The sequence below is a fragment of the Schistocerca cancellata genome, chromosome 7 (assembly GCF_023864275.1).
Source record: "Schistocerca cancellata isolate TAMUIC-IGC-003103 chromosome 7, iqSchCanc2.1, whole genome shotgun sequence".
Classification (NCBI taxonomy): Eukaryota; Metazoa; Arthropoda; class Insecta; order Orthoptera; family Acrididae; genus Schistocerca; species Schistocerca cancellata.
The window spans coordinates 524,482,054-524,504,588 of NC_064632.1; the positions used below are offsets into that span (position 1 = coordinate 524,482,054).

Genomic DNA, 22,535 nt, shown 5'->3' on the forward strand with positions numbered 1-22,535 from the left:
AACCATAAACTTGACAACCATAGTCCAAGCGAGACAGAACTAGAGCACGATAAAGACGGAGAAGGAGGGAACGATCCGCACCCCAAGAGGAGTGGGCAAGGAAGCGAAGGACATTGAGTTTATGGAAACATCCTACCTTCAGGAGTCTGATATGGGGCAGCCAAGTGAGCTTGTTGTCGAAAAGAAGACCCAGGAAACGAAACTGTGGGACCACAGGCAATCTTTGTGCAGCGAGATAGAGCTCTGGATCAGGGTGGATCGTAGTACAGCGACAGAAGTGGACCACCTGCAATTTTAAGGGAGAGAATTGAAACCCGTGTGAGAGGGTCCATGCAGAGGCACGCCGTATAGCTACCTGGAGCTGCCGTTCTGCAGATGCCATCGAGGAGGAACTAACCCAAATGCAGAAATCATCCACATACAGGGCAGGGGTGACCAAGGGACCGACAGAGGCCACAAGTCCATCGATAGCAATGAGGAAAAGAAGGACACTCGAGACAGAACCCTGTGGGATGCCCGTCTCCTGGGTCCGTGGAGAACTAAAAGCAGTACCAACTCGAACTCTGAATGACCAATGGATCACGAATTGGTAGATAAAAATCGGGAGTGGGCCCCGAAGACCCCACTGATGAAGGGTAAGTAAAATGTGATGGCACCAGGCCGTGTCATAGGCCTTGCGAAGGTCAAAAAACACTGCAACCAAATGGCGGCGCTGGGAAAAAGCCTGCCGAACTGCGGATTCCAAGCGAAGTAAATGATCAATTGGAGACCGTCCCTCTCGTAAGCCACACTGGTAAGGGGACAATAGATCCCGAGATTCGAGGACCCAATTGAGCCGACGGGCCACCATCCATTCAAGTAACTTACAAACAACATTGGTCAAACTAATTGGGCAATAGCTGTCAACAGATAGGGGGTCCTTACCAGGCTTAAGACAGGAACCACAATGCTATCCCTCCACTGAGAAGGGAAGTCACCCTGGAGCCAGATACGGTTAAACACCCGAAGAAGATGTTGCCGTTGTGGAGCACTGAGATGTTGAAGCAGTTTGTTATTAATGGAATCTGGGTCAGGGGCTGTATCATGAGAAGAAGATAGAGCAGAAAGAAATTCCCATTCAGTAAAAGGTTCGTTGTAAGATTCTGACTCACAAGGGGTGAAACATAAGGTGGAAGCTTCAGCCCGCTGTTTTTGGTGAAGGAAAGCAGCTGGAAAGGAGGCTGACACTGATGCCACTGCAAAATGGGTTGCAAGATGTTCTGGAAGAACTAATGGGTCCGTACAAATGCCATCTGGGAGGTGAAGGCCTGGGAGGGTGGACTGCCGATGGCAACCTTGGAGAGAGCGAAGTGTAGCCCATACCTGTGACAGAGGGACAGTTGAACCAAGGGAAGAAACGAATCGTTCCCAACATAATCGCTTGCTCTGTTTGATTAAATAACGGGCTTTAGCGCGGAGGTGTTTGAAGGTAGTAAGGCTGGCTACGGATGGGTGCCTCTGAAAGTGTTGCAAAGCTCGACGGCGATCACGGATGGCAATGGCAATGGCCGTACTCCACCATGGGACTTGCCGGCGACGAAATGATCCATATGAGCACGGGACAGCAAGGCTAGCAGTGCGAACAATCACGTCAGACACGTCACATAGGACGTCATCAAGACAACCTGACAAAGAGGGAGAAAACACGATCTGTGCAGTGTATAGAGGCCAATCGGCGCGTTGGAAAGACCAACAAGGTAACCTGTCCATCGGGGAGCGGGAAGGGAGCGTGATAATCAACGGGAAATGGTCACTATCACAAAGGTCATCGTGTGGCGACCAGTGTAATGAAGGGAGGAGAGAGGGAGAAGAAAGAGAAAGATCAGTGGCAGAAAAGGTACCATGACCGGCACTGAAATGAGTAGGGGAGCCATCATTAAGAAGGCACAGGTCGTGGTCTGCAATAAATTGGTCTATAAGAAGACCTCGTCTAGATGGAAAGGCACTGCCCCACAAGGGATGATGAGCATTAAAATCCCCAAGGAGGAGGAAGGGAGGAGGAAGTTGCTGAAGAAGGGCAGTTAAGGCAGCAGGTGTAAGAGTCCTGTCAGGAGGGAGATAAAGATTGTAAACTGTGACCGCAGAGTCTAAGTGGACCCTAACAGCAACCGCTTCCAATGCAGGAAGAGGAATCCACGAGCTAGCAATGTCTGTACGGACCAACGTACAAACACCACCAGAAGCCCGCAGGGTTCCGACCCGATTTCGACAGAAAACACGGAACCCACGGAGGGTCGGTGAGTGAGCATCAGTAAAATGAGATTCCTGGAGAACCACACAAGCTGCAGAGTAGGACGAAAGAAGGGATTTCAATTCCGGAAGGTGACGATAGTATCCATTACAATTCCATTGGAGAACCACAGAATGATGGTTTAAATGGGGGCTGAACACGCTAAATCCAGTCATACCGCCAGGTCCCCACCCGTCACCGACAACGAGGGGGCGACACCCATGAACGACAGGTCAGAATCCGGTTGTGAAGTCGGGGAAGGGACCTCTGGTGACACCAGAGACTCTTTGTCCCGGGACTTATGTTTCTTCTTCTTTTCAGGCTGAGATCGAGGAGGGCTGTGTGGCATAAAGGAGCCAGCTGCAGCAAGATCAGGAACAGAAAGAGACCGGGCGACCTGGGAGCCGACATACCGCGGCTCTCACGGTCGTCGCGCGGCAGCAGATCTTTGGCCTGGAAGGTGCCAGAAAGGGGCATCCCGGGAGAGGCACCCTTGACCAGCAGATGCCGAAGGAGTGGGACACTTCTCCGGCTGGGGAGGGGGAGCAGCGCTCAGAGGAGAAGGTGTGGGAGCTGCAGGGGAGGGGGGGAGGAGAGAGGTCCGGGATGGGGGGTAAGGAAGGGGGAGGAAGAGGTGTAGATGTAACCAAGGTGTAACTAGATGTCATGGACACAGGGTGAAGTCGTGTATATTTCTTACGGGCCTCTGTGTAGGTTAAACGATCGAAGGACTTATACTCCTGTATCTTTTTTTCCTTCTTATATACTGGGCAATCTGGTGAACGTGGAGAATGACTACTATGACAATTTACACACACAGGAGGGGGAACATAGGGACTCCCCTCATGGAGGGGACGTCCACAGTCACCACAGAGGGGGGGTCCGTAAACAGCGGGAAGACGTGTGTCCAAAACGCAAGCACTTAAAACACCTCATAGGAGGTGGGATGTACGGCTTCACATCACAGCGATAGACCATAATCTTAACTTTCTCAGGGAGGGTATCCCCTTCAAAGGCCAGGATAAAGGCACCAGTATCAATACGATTGTCTTTAGGACCCTTCTGAACACGCCGAACAAAGTGAACACCCCGCCGTCCGAGATTGTCCCGAAGTTCCTCATCAGTTTGAAGGATGAGGTCCCTGTGAAAAATCACACCTTGTACCATATTTAGAGACTGGTGGGGGTAATGGACACAGGAATTGTGCCAAGATGGATACAGGCACGAAGGGCCGCAGATTGGGCAGCTGAAACAGTTTTTATCAGCAACGAACCCGACCGCATCTTGCTCAGGGAGACCACTTCGCCAAACTTGTCTTCAATGTGTTCCACAAAGAATAAAGGTTTGGTATTGGTGAAAGTATCTCCATCAGTCCTGGTGCAAACTAGATAACAGGGGAAAGGTTTTGCCCCTAGCCGACGGGCCTGACCCTCTTCCCAGGGGGTAGCCATGGAAGGGAAGGCCGAAGGGGCAAGAGAAGCAGCACTTGAGGAATCAGTTCCACGCAGAGAGACAGCTGCAGAAGAACGGCCAGAGTTCTGGACCCGCATTTGCATAGCGTCCGCCCTGATACCACCCACTCCGATCAGAGGCTCTCCTCACGGGCGCCACCCAGCCACAGAAAGGGCCGTCTGGCACGGCGGCCATTCCCGGGAGTTCCGATGCTCCAGGATGACGAGCAACCACTCCAAGGCATGCATGAGGAGGTCACAGCTCAGGTATCGGAAGTGTGATCCCTGTGTGTTCAGGAGGCTCAACCAAAAGGGTACATAGCGACCCCACCGCACGGGCTGGCTACCGTGCTGGCTACGCACCCTAGTATCAGACAGTGACGTGAAAGAAAAGGTGGAATGTACTAGGAGGGCGCATGTCGGAGACACTAGGTAAGGTGCTCTTCCCCAAATGGCTCACACTACGGAGGAGAAATTTTGTAATGGAGGTCAAACCCCAGAGGGGGACCAAGGAATGCACGTATCCACAAAAGAGTTGTGGACCCCCTGGGGGGAGGCTTCTCATCCTGGAGACGCCGCGGAGGGGGGGCTCCTAGAGGAAGCCCCATCCTTGGTGGGTGCCAGTTTCTTTTCTGGCTGAGGAGAAAGAGTGGTTCCATGAGGGAAGGGAATGGGAACCTCCATGAAGAAGGGAAGGGAAGGGAAGGGAAGGGGACAGGATGGAGGAAGGAGGAGGAAGAAAGGACACAACAGAAGCAAAGGTATACATTAAAAGATACCGGGTGGAGATGGTTGAATTTCTGTTGGGCCTCAGAGTAGAATAGACTGTCAACAGTTTTGAATTCCTGAATCTTCCTTCCCTTTTTATAGGCTGGGCAACCAGGTGAGTGAGGAGAATGTGTTCTGGAACACTTCACATACCTGGACCTTGGGGTGCAAGGACTCCACATGAAGAGGTTGACTGCAGTTGCCACAAATAGGAGTCAACTCACATCACAAAGAAATGTGAACAAAATGGAGACACAGAAAGCAGTGCATGGGAAGTGGAATATTGGGCTTCAGATCACAACAGTAAACCTACCTCTGTCTTTTTCCAGAAAGGTATCTCTGCTGAAATCCAGGATGAAAGCACTGGTAGCAACACGATTTTCTTTAGAACCTTTCTAGACTCACTGGACAAAATGAATGCCATGCTGTGAAAGATTATTCCTAAAATCCTCATCAAATTGAAGGATGATGTCCCAAAAATAAAGCACTGGGTTGTTTTTAAGGACTGCTGAGGACTAAAGCTCACTAGGATGTCTCGTAAGTGCTCACAAGCACAAAGGGAAGATGGTTGACTGGCAGAAGAGGTTTGAATCAGCAAGAACGAAATGCAACTTACTACAGGAGTCAACTTCGAACTTATTCTGAAAGTGTTCTGCAAAAAAGAGCTGTTTGGTAGAGCAAAAGTCTCCCTGTCTATCCTGGAACAAACCAAGTAATGGGGAAAGGGTTTCACTCCAAGCCAGCACACCTGGCCCTCCTCCCAGGGGGTGGACATGGAACTGAAGGCCAAGGAAGTAAAAGTAAGGGCAGAGAGAGAACTGTTCCTGTCTGAAGAAATGACTATGGAGCCGTGAACAGAAGTATGGAGCATAGTACGCTTCAGGTGCAGAGCTCTGGTACCACCCACTCCGATAAGGGACTCATCTCACAGCCACCACCCAACTGCTGCAAGAATCACCTGGCACGGTGGTTATTATCAGGAGTTCCAGTGCCCCAAAGGATGAACAATCACTCCAAGGCATACACAAGGTAGTGAGAGCTCAGGTACTAGAAATGTGGACCCTATGTTGTCATGGTACTCAGCTAGATGGGTACATAACAGCCCCACTGTAAGGACTGGCTACTGTACTGTTGACCTAGTGGGAAAAGGGAGCACACTATGGCAGGGAAGGAAGGAGGGAAGGAGTGAGTGGGGGGAAAGAAGAACCCATGCCAGAGATGCTAAAGAGGAAGTACTTCCCCAAATGGCTCACACTAAAGAAACATTTAGAAAAGGTGGTCAAACCCCAAGGGGGACCAGAAAAAATAAAGAGAAAGGAAACACAAGACAAGACCATAAAGGAACAGCAGAACCAAGGGAATATCTGGGTCATCAGAAAAGGGAATCACATAGAAAGAAAGGGGAGCAGGGGGGGAGGAGCTAGGATGGGGAGTGGATATGGTCAAGGGAATGCAGTTTGGGAGATAAGAAAAGCTGCAATAACTTGGGGACTCATACACACCACACATACGCCAACAGAACAGGTGTGAGACCGTTAGAGATGGGCAGGATGAACAATGGTCATAACTTCTAGTAAGTATTTGCTTAATAGTAGTTGGTATCAAGCCACATGTTGTGCAGGATATTTTCTGTTTTCTTGTGCATGTGATACAAGTGGGGCTGAACACGGCACATCTGCAAGACAGGACAACAGGTAGCTGGCCTACTTCCTGTTGCAACACTTGCTGTTTAGGCAATTATTCCGTGCCAGCAGCTACAAGATTTGCTGTGGGCCCCAGAACCTTGAGACAATCCTGCCAATTTCACAGGAGAAAACAAAGTTTAGTTTGGTTAATATACATCTAGCAGAAGAGACAGATGAAACGAATATAATTGTAATACCAGATTCCATGTTGTATGTACACTGAATGAACAATTGTTCAAGAAGAAGATGCTCTGAGAAGCAACTGGAATTCTTAGACTATTTTTCAGCTGGTACAAGCAGAGCAGCTTCAAGGATGGTGTCTGAAGCCTGATGATACGGTTTATGCTCATCCGAATGCTTGTTACAAAGCAAGCAGTCTACATTTACCACAAGTGGTGACTGCAAGAGATTTCTTAACAGCAAAGCTCCTTATAATGCTGTACAATAACATTGCCTACAACACATTCCATACAATTCCCTCCTGGTGCCCCATGACTAGGACATTTGTACACGCTTGTACTAGCTCAACGAGAATATTGGTTTGAGAGGCAGAAAATAATACTGAATTAATAAGAAATAACATACTGAAGGGATGGTTAGAGGACAAATGTAAGTATGTAGAAGCATATATCACTAAGGGTAAGACAGATACTGCCTACAGGAAAATTAGAGAGACCTTTGGAGAAAGAGAACCACCTTTATGATTATAGAGCTAAGACAGAAAACCTATCCTAAGCAAAGAAGGGAAAACAGAGCATCTATACAATGGTGATGTACACGAGGACATTATTGTGGAAATGGAAGAGGACGTAGGTGAAGATGAAATGGGAGATACAATACTGCATGAAGAATTTGACAGAGCACTGAAAGACCTAAGTCTAAACAAGGCCCCGGAATAGACGACATTCCATTAGAACTATTGACGGCCTTGGGAGAGCCAGCCATGACAAAACTCTTCCATCTGGTGAGGCGAAATACTCTCTGACTTCAAGAAGAATATCATAATTCCAATCCCAAAGAAAGCAGGTGTTGACAGGTGTGAAAATTACCAAACTATCAGTTTAATAAATCATGGTTGCAAAATACTAACTCAAATTCTTTACACACGAATAGAAAAACTAGTAGAAGCCAACCTCAGGGTAGATCAGTTTGGATTCCCTATAAATGTTGGAACACGCAAGGCAATACTGACCCTACAACTTTTCTTAGAAGATAGGTTAAGGAAAGGCAAACTGACATTTCTAGCTTCATAGACTTAGAGAAAGCTTTCAACAATATTGACTGAAATACTCCGTTTCAAATTCTAAAGGTAGCAGGCATAAAATACAGGGAGCGAAAGGCTATTTACAATTTTTACAGAAACCAGATGGCAGCCATAAGAGTTGAAGGGGAAGCAGTGGTTGAGAAGGAAGTGAGACTGATGTTATTCAATCTGTATATTGAGCAAGCAGTAAAGGAAACAAAAGAAAAATTTAGAGTAGGAATTAAAATCCATGGAGAAGAAATAAAAACTTTCAAGTTTGCCGACGACATTGTAATTCTGTCAGAGAGAGCAAAGGACCTGGAAAAGCAGCTGAACAGAATGGACAATGTCTTGAAAGGAGGATATACGATGAACATCAACAAAAGCAAAATGAGGATAATGGAATGTAGTCAAATTAAATCAGGTGATGCTGAGGATATTAGATTAGGAAATGACACACTTCAAGTAGTAAATGAGTTCTGCTATTTGGGGAGTAAAATAACTGATTATGGTCGGAGTAGAGAGGATATAAAATGTAGACTGGCAATGGCATGAAAGGCATTTCTGAAAAAGAGAAAATTTTTAACATTGAGTATACACTCCTGGAAATTGAAATAAGAACACCGTGAATTCATTGTCCCAGGAAGGGGAAACTTTATTGACACATTCCTGGGGTCAGATACATCACATGATCACACTGAGAGAACCACAGGCACATAGACACAGGCAACAGAGCATGCACAATGTCGACACTAGTACAGTGTATATCCACCTTTCGCAGCAATGCAGGCTGCTATTCTCCCATGGAGACGATCGTAGAGATGCTGGATGTAGTCCTGTGGAACGGCTTGCCATGCCATTTCCACCTGGCGCCTCAGTTGGACCAGCGTTCGTGCTGGATGTGCAGACCGCGTGAGACGACGCTTCATCCAGTCCCAAACATGCTCAATGGGGAACAGATCCGGAGATCTTGCTGGCCAGGGTAGTTGACTTACACCTTCTAGAGCACGTTGGGTGGCACGGGATACATGCGGACGTGCATTGTCCTGTTGGAACAGCAAGTTCCCTTGCCGGTCTAGGAATGGTAGAACGATGGGTTCGATGTCGGTTTGGATGTACCATGCACTATTCAGTGTCCCCTCGATGATCACCAGTGGTGTACGGCCAGTGTAGGAGATCGCTCCCCACACCATGATGCCGGGTGTTGGCCCTGTGTGCCTCGGTCGTATGCAGTCCTGATTGTGGCGCTCACCTGCACGGCGCCAAACACGCATACGACCATCATTGGCACCAAGGCAGAAGCGACTCTCATCGCTGAAGACGACACGTCTCCATTCGTCCCTCCATTCACGCCTGTCGCGACACCACTGGAGGCGGGCTGCACGATGTTGGGGCGTGAGCGGAAGACGGCCTAACGGTGTGCGGGACCGTAGCCCAGCTTCATGGAGACGGTTGCGAATGGTCCTCGCCGATACCCCAGGAGCAACAGTGTCCCTAATTTGCTTTGAAGTGGCGGTGCGGTCCCCTACGGCACTGCGTAGGATCCTACGGTCTTGGCGTGCATCCGTGCGTCGCTGCGGTCCGGTCCCAGGTTGACGGGCACGTGCACCTTCCGCCGACCACTGGCGACAACATCGATGTACTGTGGAGACCTCACGCCCCACGTATTGAGCAATTCGGCGGTACGTCCACCCGGCCTCCCGCATGCCCACTATACGCCCTCGCTCAAAGTCCGTCAACTGCACATACGGTTCACGTCCACGCTGTCGCGGCATGTTACCAGTGTTAAAGACTGCGATGGAGCTCCGTATGCCATGGCAAACTGGCTGACACTGACGGCGGCGGTGCACAAATGCTGTGCAGCTAGCGCCATTCGACGGCCAACACCGCGGTTCCTGGTGTGTCCGCTGTGCCATGCGTGTGATCATTGCTTGTACAGCCCTCTCGCAGTGTCCGGAGCAAGTATGGTGGGTCTGACTCACCGGTGTCAATGTGTTCTTTTTTCCATTTCCAGGAGTGTAGATTTAAGTGTCGGGAAGTTTTTTTTCTGAAAATATTAGTATGGAATGAAGGCATGTATGGAAGTGAAACATGAACGATGAGCAGTTTAGACATGAAAAGAATAGAAGCTTTCGAAATGTGGTGCTACAGAAGAATGCTGAAGATTAGATGGTTAGATCACGTAACTAATGAGGAGGTACTGAACACAATTGGGGAGAAGAGGAATTTGTGGCACAGCTTGACTAAAAGGGATCGGTTGCTAGGACACATTCTGAAGCATCAAGGGATCACCAATTTAGTACTTAGGGAAGCGTGGAGGGTAAAAATTGTAGAGGGAGACCAAGAGATGAATACTCTAAGCAGATTCAGAAGGATGTAAGTTGCAGTAGCTATTCGGAGATGAAGAGGCTTGCAAGGGATGAAGTAGCATGGATAGCTGCATCAAACCAATCTCTGGACTGAAGACCACCACCACAACAACAACACCATCATCATATTAAAGTACCAATATTTTCATCAAGATATGACATGGTTTTTGACAGCAGCCATATCAACAGATCTGTTCACACCAGTACAACCACTAGAAATCACATTGCTATTTTAAAAAATGTCTATGATGTAATAAGTAATTGAGGAATAATAAACTCTCAACTTAGAAGCTCATTCGAGAAGACAATATTAAATCTACAAAATGGAAGATAGACGTATGTGGCCACAAGACGTAACCACAGCATTACTGATGACAAGTCACTGCTACAGCAGCTGACTGCAGCACCCTTAATGCAGGCATCAGCTACCTCAGTTGAACATCCAACCATGCACCGAAATGAACTGAATGGAGCCTAAGCCAATAAATACTAAGACAGATGCTATGAATAACAGAATAAATCATTCCAAAGCTGAATAAAAAAGAGTTAACTTCTTATGTGAAGTTGATGAGCTTTGTACTAACTTAAGAAATAAGATACAAACTAGTAACTGTAATCTAAGAGACGAGTTGTCTGCCGGGCTAGGTACAACAAAGGCAAGCCTGAAGATTAATGTCAAGGAGACCAAGGAAAAGAAAGATCAGTAATAAGATTTCATAATTGCTAACAGCTGTAAATATGTTCACTGGCAAGTTACATGCAGAGCTAAACAAGCAATGTGATGTAGTATGAAATGAAGTATAATGACATAATGCAAATGAAAAAAAGATATAGAACTAGAATTTCAAAATGTTCATGAGCAAATCTCAGATACACAGGAACAGTTGAACATATCAAAGCAGACTAATGATTCAAGTGTATTGATTAGTCCCCACTGTACTCCTACACGTTTGGAGGAACAAATAAATGACGTAGTTGAGAAGAAGGCACAAAAGAGAATCAACTCAATTTTAACTATGCCTAATTCTGCAGTTGATTTTGTTAAAAATGAAGGAGAATTGCAGGGACTATGGGAGGAACTCACAAAAAAGCAGAGTTAAAGAAAAAGCAATTTAGGGAAAGCACTAGATTGTCCTAAGAGTTAATCATGGAGCTGCAAATAGGAAAATGGGACAAATTTGTCTAAACAATTTCCAAAATTTAAACCAGATGGAGAGGTACACCTGACACATTTTTTGAGAATATTTTATAGATAATTTAATTTCTAAATGAGAGAATTGAAAGAAAACTGATTTTGCACTCACTTGGAAGGGGATGTGACCGAGTGGGGAATGACACATTATGAAGAATTTAAATCCTGGGATTATTATTAGCCTCGCAATTTTAAAGTGAGAGAGATGATATAACACTACTGTGGCATCAATGGACAAGCATCTTCTCTCTTGCAAGGATAGTACATGTAGAAATATGATAGTGTCTAGCAGTTCTGTAGATAAAGCATAATATGTGAAGTCTTGAGACTACGCCAGCTTGTATAAGTATTTTTCCTGTTGGAGGTTGAGTCACACATACATGACATTCTCAATAAGCAATAGAGAAATACCAAAATTGCTATTAATACAACTGACCGATGAGAAACAGTGATAGAGATTATAAACTTTCCGTAGTATCCAGTACATACAGTAAAGATGAGAGATAGGCCTATATGGAGCACAAAAAGCTGAAAACCATATAGCACATTTGAGAGTGGGTTATTGCAGTTGGATGTGCGCCAGATGTTAGCACCATCACATTTAACAAGGGGAAGAGAAGGTTTAGTACCCACCAGGTGAGTTATGTGATGTGCTAATGTCCACACAAGAATAATTCATAGATGAAAGACTTCTAGTGCAGAGGAGCAAAAAAATGGTTCAAACGGCTCTGAGCACTATGGGACTTAACTTCTGAGGTCATCAGTCCCCTAGAACTTAGAACTACTTAAACCTAACTAACCTAAGGACATCACACACATCCATGCCCTAGGCAGGATTCAAACCTGCAGTTGCGCGGTTCCAGACTGTAGCGTCTAGAACCGCTCTGCCACTCTGGCCAGCGGAGAGAAGCACATTAGCTGTTGCCAATGGTAGGTTCTGTCTAAGGAGAAATTACCTCAACAAAGTAAATAGGAAATGAGGACGATTTTGGACAGTACATCTCATAAATTAAAGTGTGTGGAAAAAGATTTAGGTGGACCCAATAAAGGGATAATGGGCTAGCAGTAAAAAAAATTATGGGATGGATGCTATCATCATAACAATTTATATCTGATTAGGAGCTAACTTTTCGCAGAAGAATGTATTCAGACAGTTCTAACAATGGTAAGACACTGTTGAATTTTTTTTTTTTTTAGCCATTCTCCAAACTAGTAATGTAAACAAACTTGCAGGATTTGTGCAGGTCATTGGAAGTACGACTTTAAATGCACACATGACCAATGAGACCAGTGTCTGTGTTTTGTGATTTACTATTGTGATAGGGATGTAAGTATTTTTGTTTTGTTTTTGTGTATGTGTGCCACCTCCAACACGACAGAAGCTTTATGAAAGAAAGTATTATGGGCCTATGTATAACCTGAGGTAATCCCAACAATAGTTTGGTGAACACCTCATTCAACAATAGTCACTATACAATTTTAAATGTAGCGTGGAAACATAAAACAAGGAGCATCTCACGTACTCTAAGGCATAAAGGACCAGAAGAGTTTATCTCAACTGTTTGAATTTTCTTGCAAGGTTTTCAGAACAAATATGGCATATGTGAATGTAACTCGAGGAGGATGATGATACATTTGTTACCGAAAGCCCAGTGCTTATTGAATTACTGAGTAAATTAACTTAACAGGACTAGGTTGGTCACAGCACAGCCGCGTGCCTCATGCCATGTGGCTAGTGGCGGCCGCAGAAGAACATCAAGCTTAACACCAGCCACGTGCCTGGCCTGATACAAGACATCCAACTCTTAAGTGGGTGGCAGTCAATATGTTAACTACATAGGTGTTTAGTGTGAGCATACTTAGTTACTGATAAGCAACATGGAATTTTAATTTTTGCCTTTTCCATTTCAAGGCAAGTGGTATCAGCGGTGACATTCATGATCCCTCCCCAACTATGTAGACTGTACATTGATTTCCACTTTACATTTATTCCGACAGGAAAGAAACTCTCATGGGGTTACAAAAAATATCTGTCAAAAAGAGTTTCATCATGTAAAGCAAAACCACTGATTTTGCATTAAGACGATAACATGCCAGAGGGAAAATTAGTTGGTGTGGCCTCATAAAGCAAAATGAAGTAATCAATCTTTTTTCTGTAATTTTAATACAGTCATTCCTGCTGCACATAAGCAACCAGGCTAATTTAATTTGTGGAAAGACCAATGAATTGTCTTTTCTGTCTGAACTTCAGCTTTGTAGAAATTTTTTCAATAAAACACCAAAACTGTCTCATTTAGCACGTCCAGGGATGAAAAAGTGACGTCTACCAAGTTGACAAGCTACTACTCCTATTGACAAGTTCTGCAAACTCTAAGATAGCAGGAATTATTAATGAAACTTCAGAGCACTTTGATCAGCTAGTGTATGACTTCCAGCTGTCTGCTGTAAGTATCACACGATAGTATTCCAAAATTTCAGAGGTATCTGTAAATGATAGTGAACCCTGGCATTACCCACTGGACTGACATCATCACTGCAAACCTCCCTTACCGTGAAAAATCATGCAACAAACAGTACGTAATACACTATGTCCTCTTGACATGTAATGTAATGATTTTGGGTCAGCTATTGCAACATAACTAGAGCATTAGAAGCATGTGCATACGTGTTCCTCATTGTGCTCATTCTAGCTGTTCCCGTTTTTACAGATGCTATATAAATATCACTTCTTCGCAAATATTTTTGTTTAATTAGTGAAAATTTGATTTTGACAACTATAATTTCTTTTCATATAACTATCTTAAAATCAATTGTAATCACTACCTTATTCATTTTTCAAATTTATACACAAGCTGATAGCAATATTCTTTAAAATAATTTCCCATTTTAAGTGACAAATATTTTATCCAAAGCTCAATACATTATTCATGTGTTTGGCTAATAATGAAATTACTGTGTTACAGACATCACAATTGTTAGTCAGGTATGGTCTTAGAGGCAGTACACCTCTGCCTTCCTCCAAGTTACGTAGGATATCTGGGAGGTAGATCACAATCTGTATTCCTATATTTGTATTTTTTTTTTCCATTTGCGAATATTATATTTCTGTAAGCCTTCAAACTTGACATCACCACCTTTTCCCTTTTAAAGTTTGATCATCCATGTGTTCGTTCTAAAGTTACATGTTTTTGATACATTTTTTACTTCCCCAGCGTAATCTTTCCTAGTTAGGCATGAGTCTGTTTCCTTGTTGAAAACAAAATATATACAACTATTGTACGGTACCTACTATACGATAAGTCACTGCTATGTGTGCATCTTTTATGTTATAACACAACGGAACACTTTCAGCATCTATATTATTAACACAAATAATAAGCAGAGGGGTTCTATCAAGGACGGATTATTGGAAGGGTTTTTAAATAAAATACAACAGAATGTTGTGTACTAAACATTCAATCCAATAAATATATGTGTACATTTCACAATAGCTATGTAAATATAGGCTCAGCTGCAACATTCTTTAACATTTATTATCATGTAAATATATGATTTATAGTTATATTTGGTTCTAGGAAAGGAAAAAAATACTGGATATTTCAACTATTCAACAGAATAACTCTCATAAGACAAGGAATGAAAATGAAAGAACAGGAAATGTGTGTCACCTCATTACACATATCACAAACTACAGAAAAATGTGCATATCACACAATTTTAGGGAAATTAAACAGTATATTAATTACATGGTGCTGCAATATGCATCATTCTAAGAAATTACAAAAGAATAGGTAGGAACCAATAAATACGCTATTTCAAGTGCCTGTAATATTTCAGTTTTTGTTTGCATGTCTATAGTTTGTTATTTTAATGTTCCAAGCAACAGTCCCATAATGTACTACATATACAAGCTGTGCATTCATTCAGTACAGAGAAGTTCTGTGAACACTATAAAAAACAGTAAAGTCCTGCTAGTTGTATTTAGGCCCAATGTAAAATATGAGTATATTACAGCTCACTGAGGTCACACAGTTATTGGTTCCTAACTTTCCCTTACAACAAAAGTAAGAATTTACCAATTCCAAGGAAAAATAGGGAAAACCAACAAAAGTTTACAGATTAGTGTAAATATCATAACCATGATAAACATTTTGTTTTAGCAGATTTGCTCAACTTCCAGTATATCACATAATACATGGGCATCCACAATGTACGAGTTCTCAATTTCTGACTCGCAAACTAAATTTACAATTTAAAGATGGGCTATCACTGAACAATCAAAAGATAGTTATCTGATCTTTTTCCCAACATTCAATGACTTACAAGCATCCATGCAACTGATCTAACCACATTTCAATCATGTATGACCAATAAAGCATACACAAACAAAATAAATATACACCACAGTACATTTACTAATGTGATACACATTTGACATTAGTTCTACTACCTTTGCAAACAAACATTAGTGTTTCGTCAGTTAAATGTTGGTTGTATGTTGATTTTTATTTTTTTTTTTTTAATTCCTAAATCAATCACAACTTCAAGGTGGCAAATAACTACAATGTTGAGAAAAATTCAACAAGCAGATTACACTTGCTGGAAGAAAGAATCACAGGTTGGTAAACTAATACAGATAAGTCAGGCATTAAATTTGAGCCTTTGACACTATAATTTGTCCTGACCATGTAGAAGGAAGTTTGTGGAGTTGGGAGCTGTACAATGAAGTGCCCCAGACTAAAGTAAGTGCTATCAAGCTTCAAGAAGAAAACCATTGGTGAGGAATGTTGTAGGATAAGAAGGTTATACTTCAGTTTATAATTATGCTGTATTTTGTAGAACAGAATATTGCAATTTTAATAAGTAAGGAACATAATCATCCAACATATCAGATCTTAGATCAAGAAACTTCTTTACCAAAGGAACTACTACTTCTTAAATGATTATTAACCACAAAAAATTAATCTCATCAAATTGTGCACATAATTTGTTATGGGTTTTGTGGTACAATACATATTACAAGTATTTATGCACACAGAAAGCAGAAACTATGTATAAAATAGATTTCTTCATAACAGTTCAATAATTGTGTGTGCTTCTGCACCCACACACAATCAGAAATTTGTTCATTTTAGGCTGTTTGCCAATGACCGTATGAGGTGAGATTAATCTTCTCCTATCTGAAAACTTGAAACATATGATCATAAGGCCAGTTTCTAGACAGTAAGGAGATAAATGGAAAGCTAGAACTTTTTACCTACAACTAAAAACGTGGAGAGGGGAGTAAATGACTAAGTAACAAGATATCCAGCTGACTGGCAAGATATCTGATAATGAACACCAACCACCAATTTGAACCATGCATATGCTAACAAGAAATAAAGTACTAATGTTGGTAAAACATGCCACGAAAGGGGAAAAGAAAGTTTCCTGGTGTGTGTGTGTGTGTGTGTGTGTGTGTGTGTGTGTGTGTGTGTGAGAGAGAGAGAGAGAGAGAGAGAGAGAGAGAGAGAGAGAGAGAGAGAGAGTGGGGGGGGGGCACTTTGATAGTCATCAAAGGAATAATCTTATGGCCAAGTTTATTAACTAAGTATTGGCTGCTTTTGCCTAGTCTGCACCAATTATTACAAGGAAAAAAAATCTAGCCACTCTAAGTTCCAATAGATAGGCCACACTCATCTAAATATGAAATAACAATCAAGTAAAAAAATGGCTAAATGGAAATATTAAGGCTTGCACAGCACATATCCAATTCCTGAGATAATGTAAAAAAAAAATCAAAACTTGTGAAGCGAGTAATTTCATGCAACACATTTCAGTGATTTAATGTAATGGAATGTATGAATAGTAATTAGTTGTGTAATTTAGAAACACGGGAACTGAGCAACTATAAATACCCAGTGAAAATTTAAGTTTCTGCGTGTGTTTTGGACTGAAGGAAGATCAATGTTCTGAAAAATCACAGACTTCTTAGCACTATTTATTGCATTTCGGAATGAATGTTCTCTCAGTTTCAGCAAAGACAGTTTAGTGAACATTACAATAAGTAATACTATTATTTGAATCCTCACTTTATGAATATGCAGTACATGGTGACTAGTGTGGATATATAATTTTGCAGTATGTATATCAATAAAGAGAACTTAAAAATGGAAATTCCAGGATTGTCAAGAAAAATTAATAAGAACATTATACAATTGTTGTAGAACAATGTATCTGGAGTACTTGATTTGTGCACACAAAAGACAACTTTTCTAGAATTTATAGAGCATGAAATTTGTAAAGAATACTGTAAATGTCTTTTATTGTCTGAAAGATGGCTGTTGTGTGCTTGAATAGCAGTACTGACAATGTTTTTGTACAGAGTATTCAGACTCTTTTTGAGAGTGAGCAATGCTGCTTTTGTTGGAAAGAACAACTAAGCTGTATATCCAAAAAAGATACGTCATTACCTTTTCTCTTAAAACAAAACAAAACTTGGGCCAGTGTGACAAGCAATTTTCATTAAAGATAAACATGAGAGAGCAACACCAGCGCACATGGCATCATTCAAGAAACTGTAATAATTTGTAATCATTCAGCACAGGGATCATTCCTTCACTGCAACTGAGATTTTTATTGACTGCCTTGCCTTCTCTGGAGGACACAGGCCCCTCAGAGTCAACAGAAGGATATTCCTAATTCCTGTTATGAAAGTTTAATAATCTCTTACTGTCAGTTTATTTTGGATTTCAATATGACAGACAATGGCGAAAGGTCATCCAAAGAGCACTACACTAATTTAAGGTATTAAGAATCTTTATCACAGGCACGATAAGTTGAGAAAGGACTATGCTACACATTTTAGCTTAAATCAGTATGGCACTGTACCAAAAGTTCAGTCCCAAAGAAACACTATCAAATGGAAAATTCTGAAGTTAATTTTCTAGGTAACAACTAAATCAAATACTCCCCTTTCCAGCGGAAGAACATTCACAAAGAACATTAAATATTACATGACAGGTAAAAAGGGAAAGGTATCACTAATACTGACTTGTTACTTTGACACACATCACTTATGATGTGTTTAGGAACACAAAGACTTCGAACATTTTCTCAAGCACTGTACAAACAAAACAAAATAAAAATGTAGTTACATACATTCAAAAATAATTTGGAAGTATCTTAGTTGGCAAGAAACAAAATAAATAATAACCAGAAGGCAATGTGGTCACATCTCTAGTGTAGATAATATATACCATTAACACAGATTTCTTTACTGTGCAAGAAACAATGTATGTACCAAAGATGATTAACAGTGAATGACACACTGCTCGCACAAGGTTATACACAATACTCCATACTTCAGTCACCTTACGGCAGTAAAGCATTCTGCTCAATATGTTAAAGTTAACACCAAAGCCATATGTAGGAGTAATATGATAAAACAACATACAACAAGGAAGCAAGTGAGAGTCTTATGGCACCAATTATAAAAAGAAACCTAGTTACATACAAGTATTTTAAAACAATATTGTGCACATTATCTCCAAAAGCCAAAATCACTTTGGCTTCTAAAGCACCCTGCTACGCTAATGTATATAGTTTCTCACAACTGTTAAACTGTACTGAACAATGAGAAACATGAACTACATGTTACTATCACTATTTTCTTCAAAATAGTGTTGTTTAAAAATAGCTTCCTTTTTATTCACAAAGATGTAAATCTTATTAGTTTTACTGACTAGGAGGAGAGTATTAACTACCATAGTACTCCATAATCACTCAAAATAGCCACATTACTTGCCAATAAAGTGCAACATGGCTCAGTTTATATAAAACATCAAGTGTGTGTACCACAATGGGCAGAGTTTAAAATACACTGTATCTCTCTCAAATAGCTGTCAAAGGTATAAAATATTTTTGCACCGAGAAAGCATTATTCTGAGATTCATAACTTCAGTCAATCCTCATGAACAGCCATTAATTCTTGTTATGCACATAATGGCTATTTCATACCAATAGAAAAACTCTTCCCATTTTCTACATTTATCTGTCTATAACATTCTAAAATGGCATCCCTGAGAATTACAAACTATTCACAGAGTGCGGTGATATAAGTATCAATCTGTAAAAACAGATAAGAATGCCTTATGAAATGTATTAATTGCATATCACCACCATCAAATAGCTTAGGCTAATTTTCTGTTACAAAATGAAATCAATTCCTTTTAAGAATTGTTAATGATAAACTTCAATTTTTGTTTGTACATTGCTTAAAGCACACACAAACTACTACATATAATGACTAGTCAATATATTTTAACAATTTTTTATGCAATACACAGAAATGTTTACCACTGTAACATCCACAATGCTGTACTAATACCTCTGATATTTCTCAAGGAGAATGAAAGGAAATCACTAAACAAACATAATTTTCAAGTAAAGAATATTTTGTGATTTCTGGAAGGAAGTAAATGAAAACTAACTGGATGGGATAGAGAAAAAACCTGATGGTCCAGAACAATGAAGAGTGCATTAATACCATACAGAAATCAAAATGAATGAGTGTGTGTGTGTGTGTGTGTGTGTGTGTGTGTGTGTGTGTGTGAGAGAGAGAGAGAGAGAGAGAGAGAGAGAGAGAGAGAGAGAGAGAGAGAGAGAGAGAAGTGTACCTATGGAAACAAACAATGCTACATCAGAATCTTTGAATCCCTTCACTACAAAAAAAGGGTAAAGACTGGTACCAACTATATTCCAACCAATCCTATCAATCAGTACAGTATTCGTGCTTCAAAATGCCTGTGTTTAAACCGTTTCATTAGAGAGATTGTCCTTGTGAATATCTATGAGTTTAAGTTTCCTCATGCCATGCACTCTCCATTTTCTAGCCTCTCAGGTTAATAATGTTTTCAAATATTTTTATGAACAAGAATTTCGAAATTGCATCCAGATGTGAACTTCCAACACTACATTAAATTTTCTTCATTACATTAAAACAATAAAAAATAGATATGTAGAAAAGGTAAAAAGAGGAATGTTAGGAAATAACTGAAACATAAAAGAAAGACGCATCTAGCAACTGCAGTGTCATAGGTGCTGAATGGTTTCTCACTGATACAGTTTAAAACACACACTATTTCATATATTCATCTTAAAATAGAGTTACAACATAAAATACAGTTTTCACTGTCAGGTAAGAACCAGGAAATAATGAAAAAAATCACTGCAGTTGCAAGACACCATCTGTCTATTACATCTAGGCTACAGAAGTACAGATACTTAAAGCTTTTTCAAAATAGTTAGCTATGTACTGGATGTGACTGTCAAGCAATATCTTTCACAACTTGACACAGAATCTATAATTTATGGCAAGTATTCATACAATCATTCGAGCCCATCCCGCACAATGGAAAGAATAGGAATGAAAGAGCGGTAAGTGTTATTACATATGTCAAAAAGACAGGCAATTTGCTCACTGGATAGGAATGACACACTCAATACAATCATCAGAACCAAACATTCCACCTGTTACATAAAAAAGTATACGTACACAACAGGAACACAAAGATATACAGTACTCAAAAGTCCTCTTTTGTACGCTTTAAGTTACTGAAAATTTGTGAATCATCGTACCAGTTAATTTGCAAATATTATAAAGTGCTCTGTTTCAAATAAATAATCCTCAATAAAATAATAAAACTAAGTTCACAAATTTTTTCAGTCTTTTACACAATGGCACAAACGTTTCTGATCCTTGGATATAAAATTCCAAACACTCCAATAAATTTACAACAGTATACTTGACATCAATTCTACTCAATTGTAGTATGACTAGATTAACTTTCATCATTTACAAAACAACAATGTGAAAATACTGATATCTCTTTCAAAGTTTCATTATGGCACCATAGTTCAGTAAAATGATCAAATATAATTACTTCTGAAATTTTGTAACTTTTTAATACATTTCATTAATTTCTGTAAAGGCAAGATATAATCCCTAGAGGTTGAATTGGTCTCCAATTTCTGCTGGCATAGACTTTTTCAAAATAAGTAGCAGTGGATAATGGATATTTTCATCATAATCACAGTTTTGTTTGACCTGCAAGTGTCTGTTCCAAACATGATCACTGTAATGCTTTTTGCTTGAACATATAAATCCCCTTGCCTTTGCCTCTTGTCTAAACTTGTCAAATGTATCACCCCTCTGTGGTGCCATTACAAAAGCTGTCCCATTTTCACTCAAGACTGTCCATATAGTCTCTACTAAATCATTTCTTGCTTCATCAAAGAACAAACAATCAGCAGACAGTATTATGTCATAAGGCTTAATATGCTGATTAACAGCTAGCCTCCAAAAGCTTCCCCATTCTAATACAGAACATACAAGTCTGTCATTTCCCTGTGGAAAGTTACGATCAACAATATACTGAACATTTTTCATGGCAGATTCATTTCCATCAGTAAGATGTATCTTGAAAGCTGATGAATATTTAGCAAGGAAAAGACCAGCAAGACAAGTGCTGCCACCCCCTAGTTCAAGAATTGTTTTCCCAGCAAACTGTTGTAAGTTACACAGTGCGTAGAATGCTAGTACTTCTTCTGAAGGCCAAATACAAATATTTCCTGTATTATTGAATCCCATCAGTTCTGTGGCTGTGAAATTTGGAAAGGGGTGGCGAATAAATATGGAATATTTTTCACGTGCAACGACTACAGAGTACTCTGACCATGATGCCACAGAGCTAGTGGAATTATTATAAGATGGTAACAATTTCATTGTGAAAAGATGAAATGAGGTGAAGCGTCGAACAGATACATCTTCATCTTCATTTGTCTCACCCTCGCTACTTCTTTGAAGGGCACGTGCAAGTATCTTCCATCGTCGACGTGCAATTTCATTTCTTTTTGAACTTTCTTTTGTTTGCTGGCATGTGTTGCTGAGCACTGCAGACATGGTTCTGTAAGATAGTAGTTGCACTCGAGCCTATTCTGTTTCTCTCCAAACCATGTCTCTCAATGAAGCACACTAAGATAATGTATCAATAACTTGTAGAATATTTAGCGAGAGCCTGAAAGGAAGGAGAAAAATCTAATATTACTCCCTCATTTAAAACAGTAATTATCTGTAATAAATGCCACAAAGCAAGTTAATTATTGAGAACAACAGTGAATAGAAGGGAAACATTTAACTAAGAACAAAAATCAAATTTCTGTGGTAGTGTACATATTTTGTCTTCTTTTCTTCAAATATTTATAATGTATTAACATCTAAAAATATACCATGTAGAAATGCAACAGTGTAATGAGGTGACAACAAAAACATTTTAAAAATTATTAGTGTGCTCTGTTTATGCGACACACCAGTAGAATGGGCTTAGATATATACAACTTTAACTGTGGACGAGTTATTTAATCATCACTATATGCAATCTGTCTTGCAGCATGCAAAGCTATTCTTTTTGGGAAGCAATTGGATGCTTAGAGAAATTCATCTCTATGCAAGTGAAGCAATGTTCTGTGTGCTTAATAAATGAGATTCTTTTTATGGTCTTGTGTTTATGGTTCACTAA

The 22,535-nt window shown here is 40.7% G+C and overlaps 2 protein-coding genes across 2 annotated transcripts in view; both read right to left on the reverse strand.

Moving 5' to 3' along the window:
- The window catches only part of LOC126092624 (WW domain-binding protein 4), a 102,492-nt gene that overhangs the window by 77,693 nt on the left and 2,264 nt on the right, over positions 1 to 22,535 (reverse strand). The window lies entirely within an intron of this gene.
- LOC126092625 (calmodulin-lysine N-methyltransferase) lies at positions 19,615 to 22,028 on the reverse strand. Its single transcript, XM_049908344.1, has one exon. The coding sequence runs from the start codon at positions 21,917 to 21,919 to the stop codon at positions 20,963 to 20,965; it is 957 nt and encodes a 318-aa protein (XP_049764301.1). The 5' UTR covers positions 21,920 to 22,028; the 3' UTR covers positions 19,615 to 20,962.

Excerpts from the sequence above, each read along its gene's own strand:
- LOC126092625 (XM_049908344.1), bottom strand. The coding sequence starts at position 21,919 with ATGTCTGCAGTGCTCAGCAACACATGCCAGCAAACAAAAGAAAGTTCA.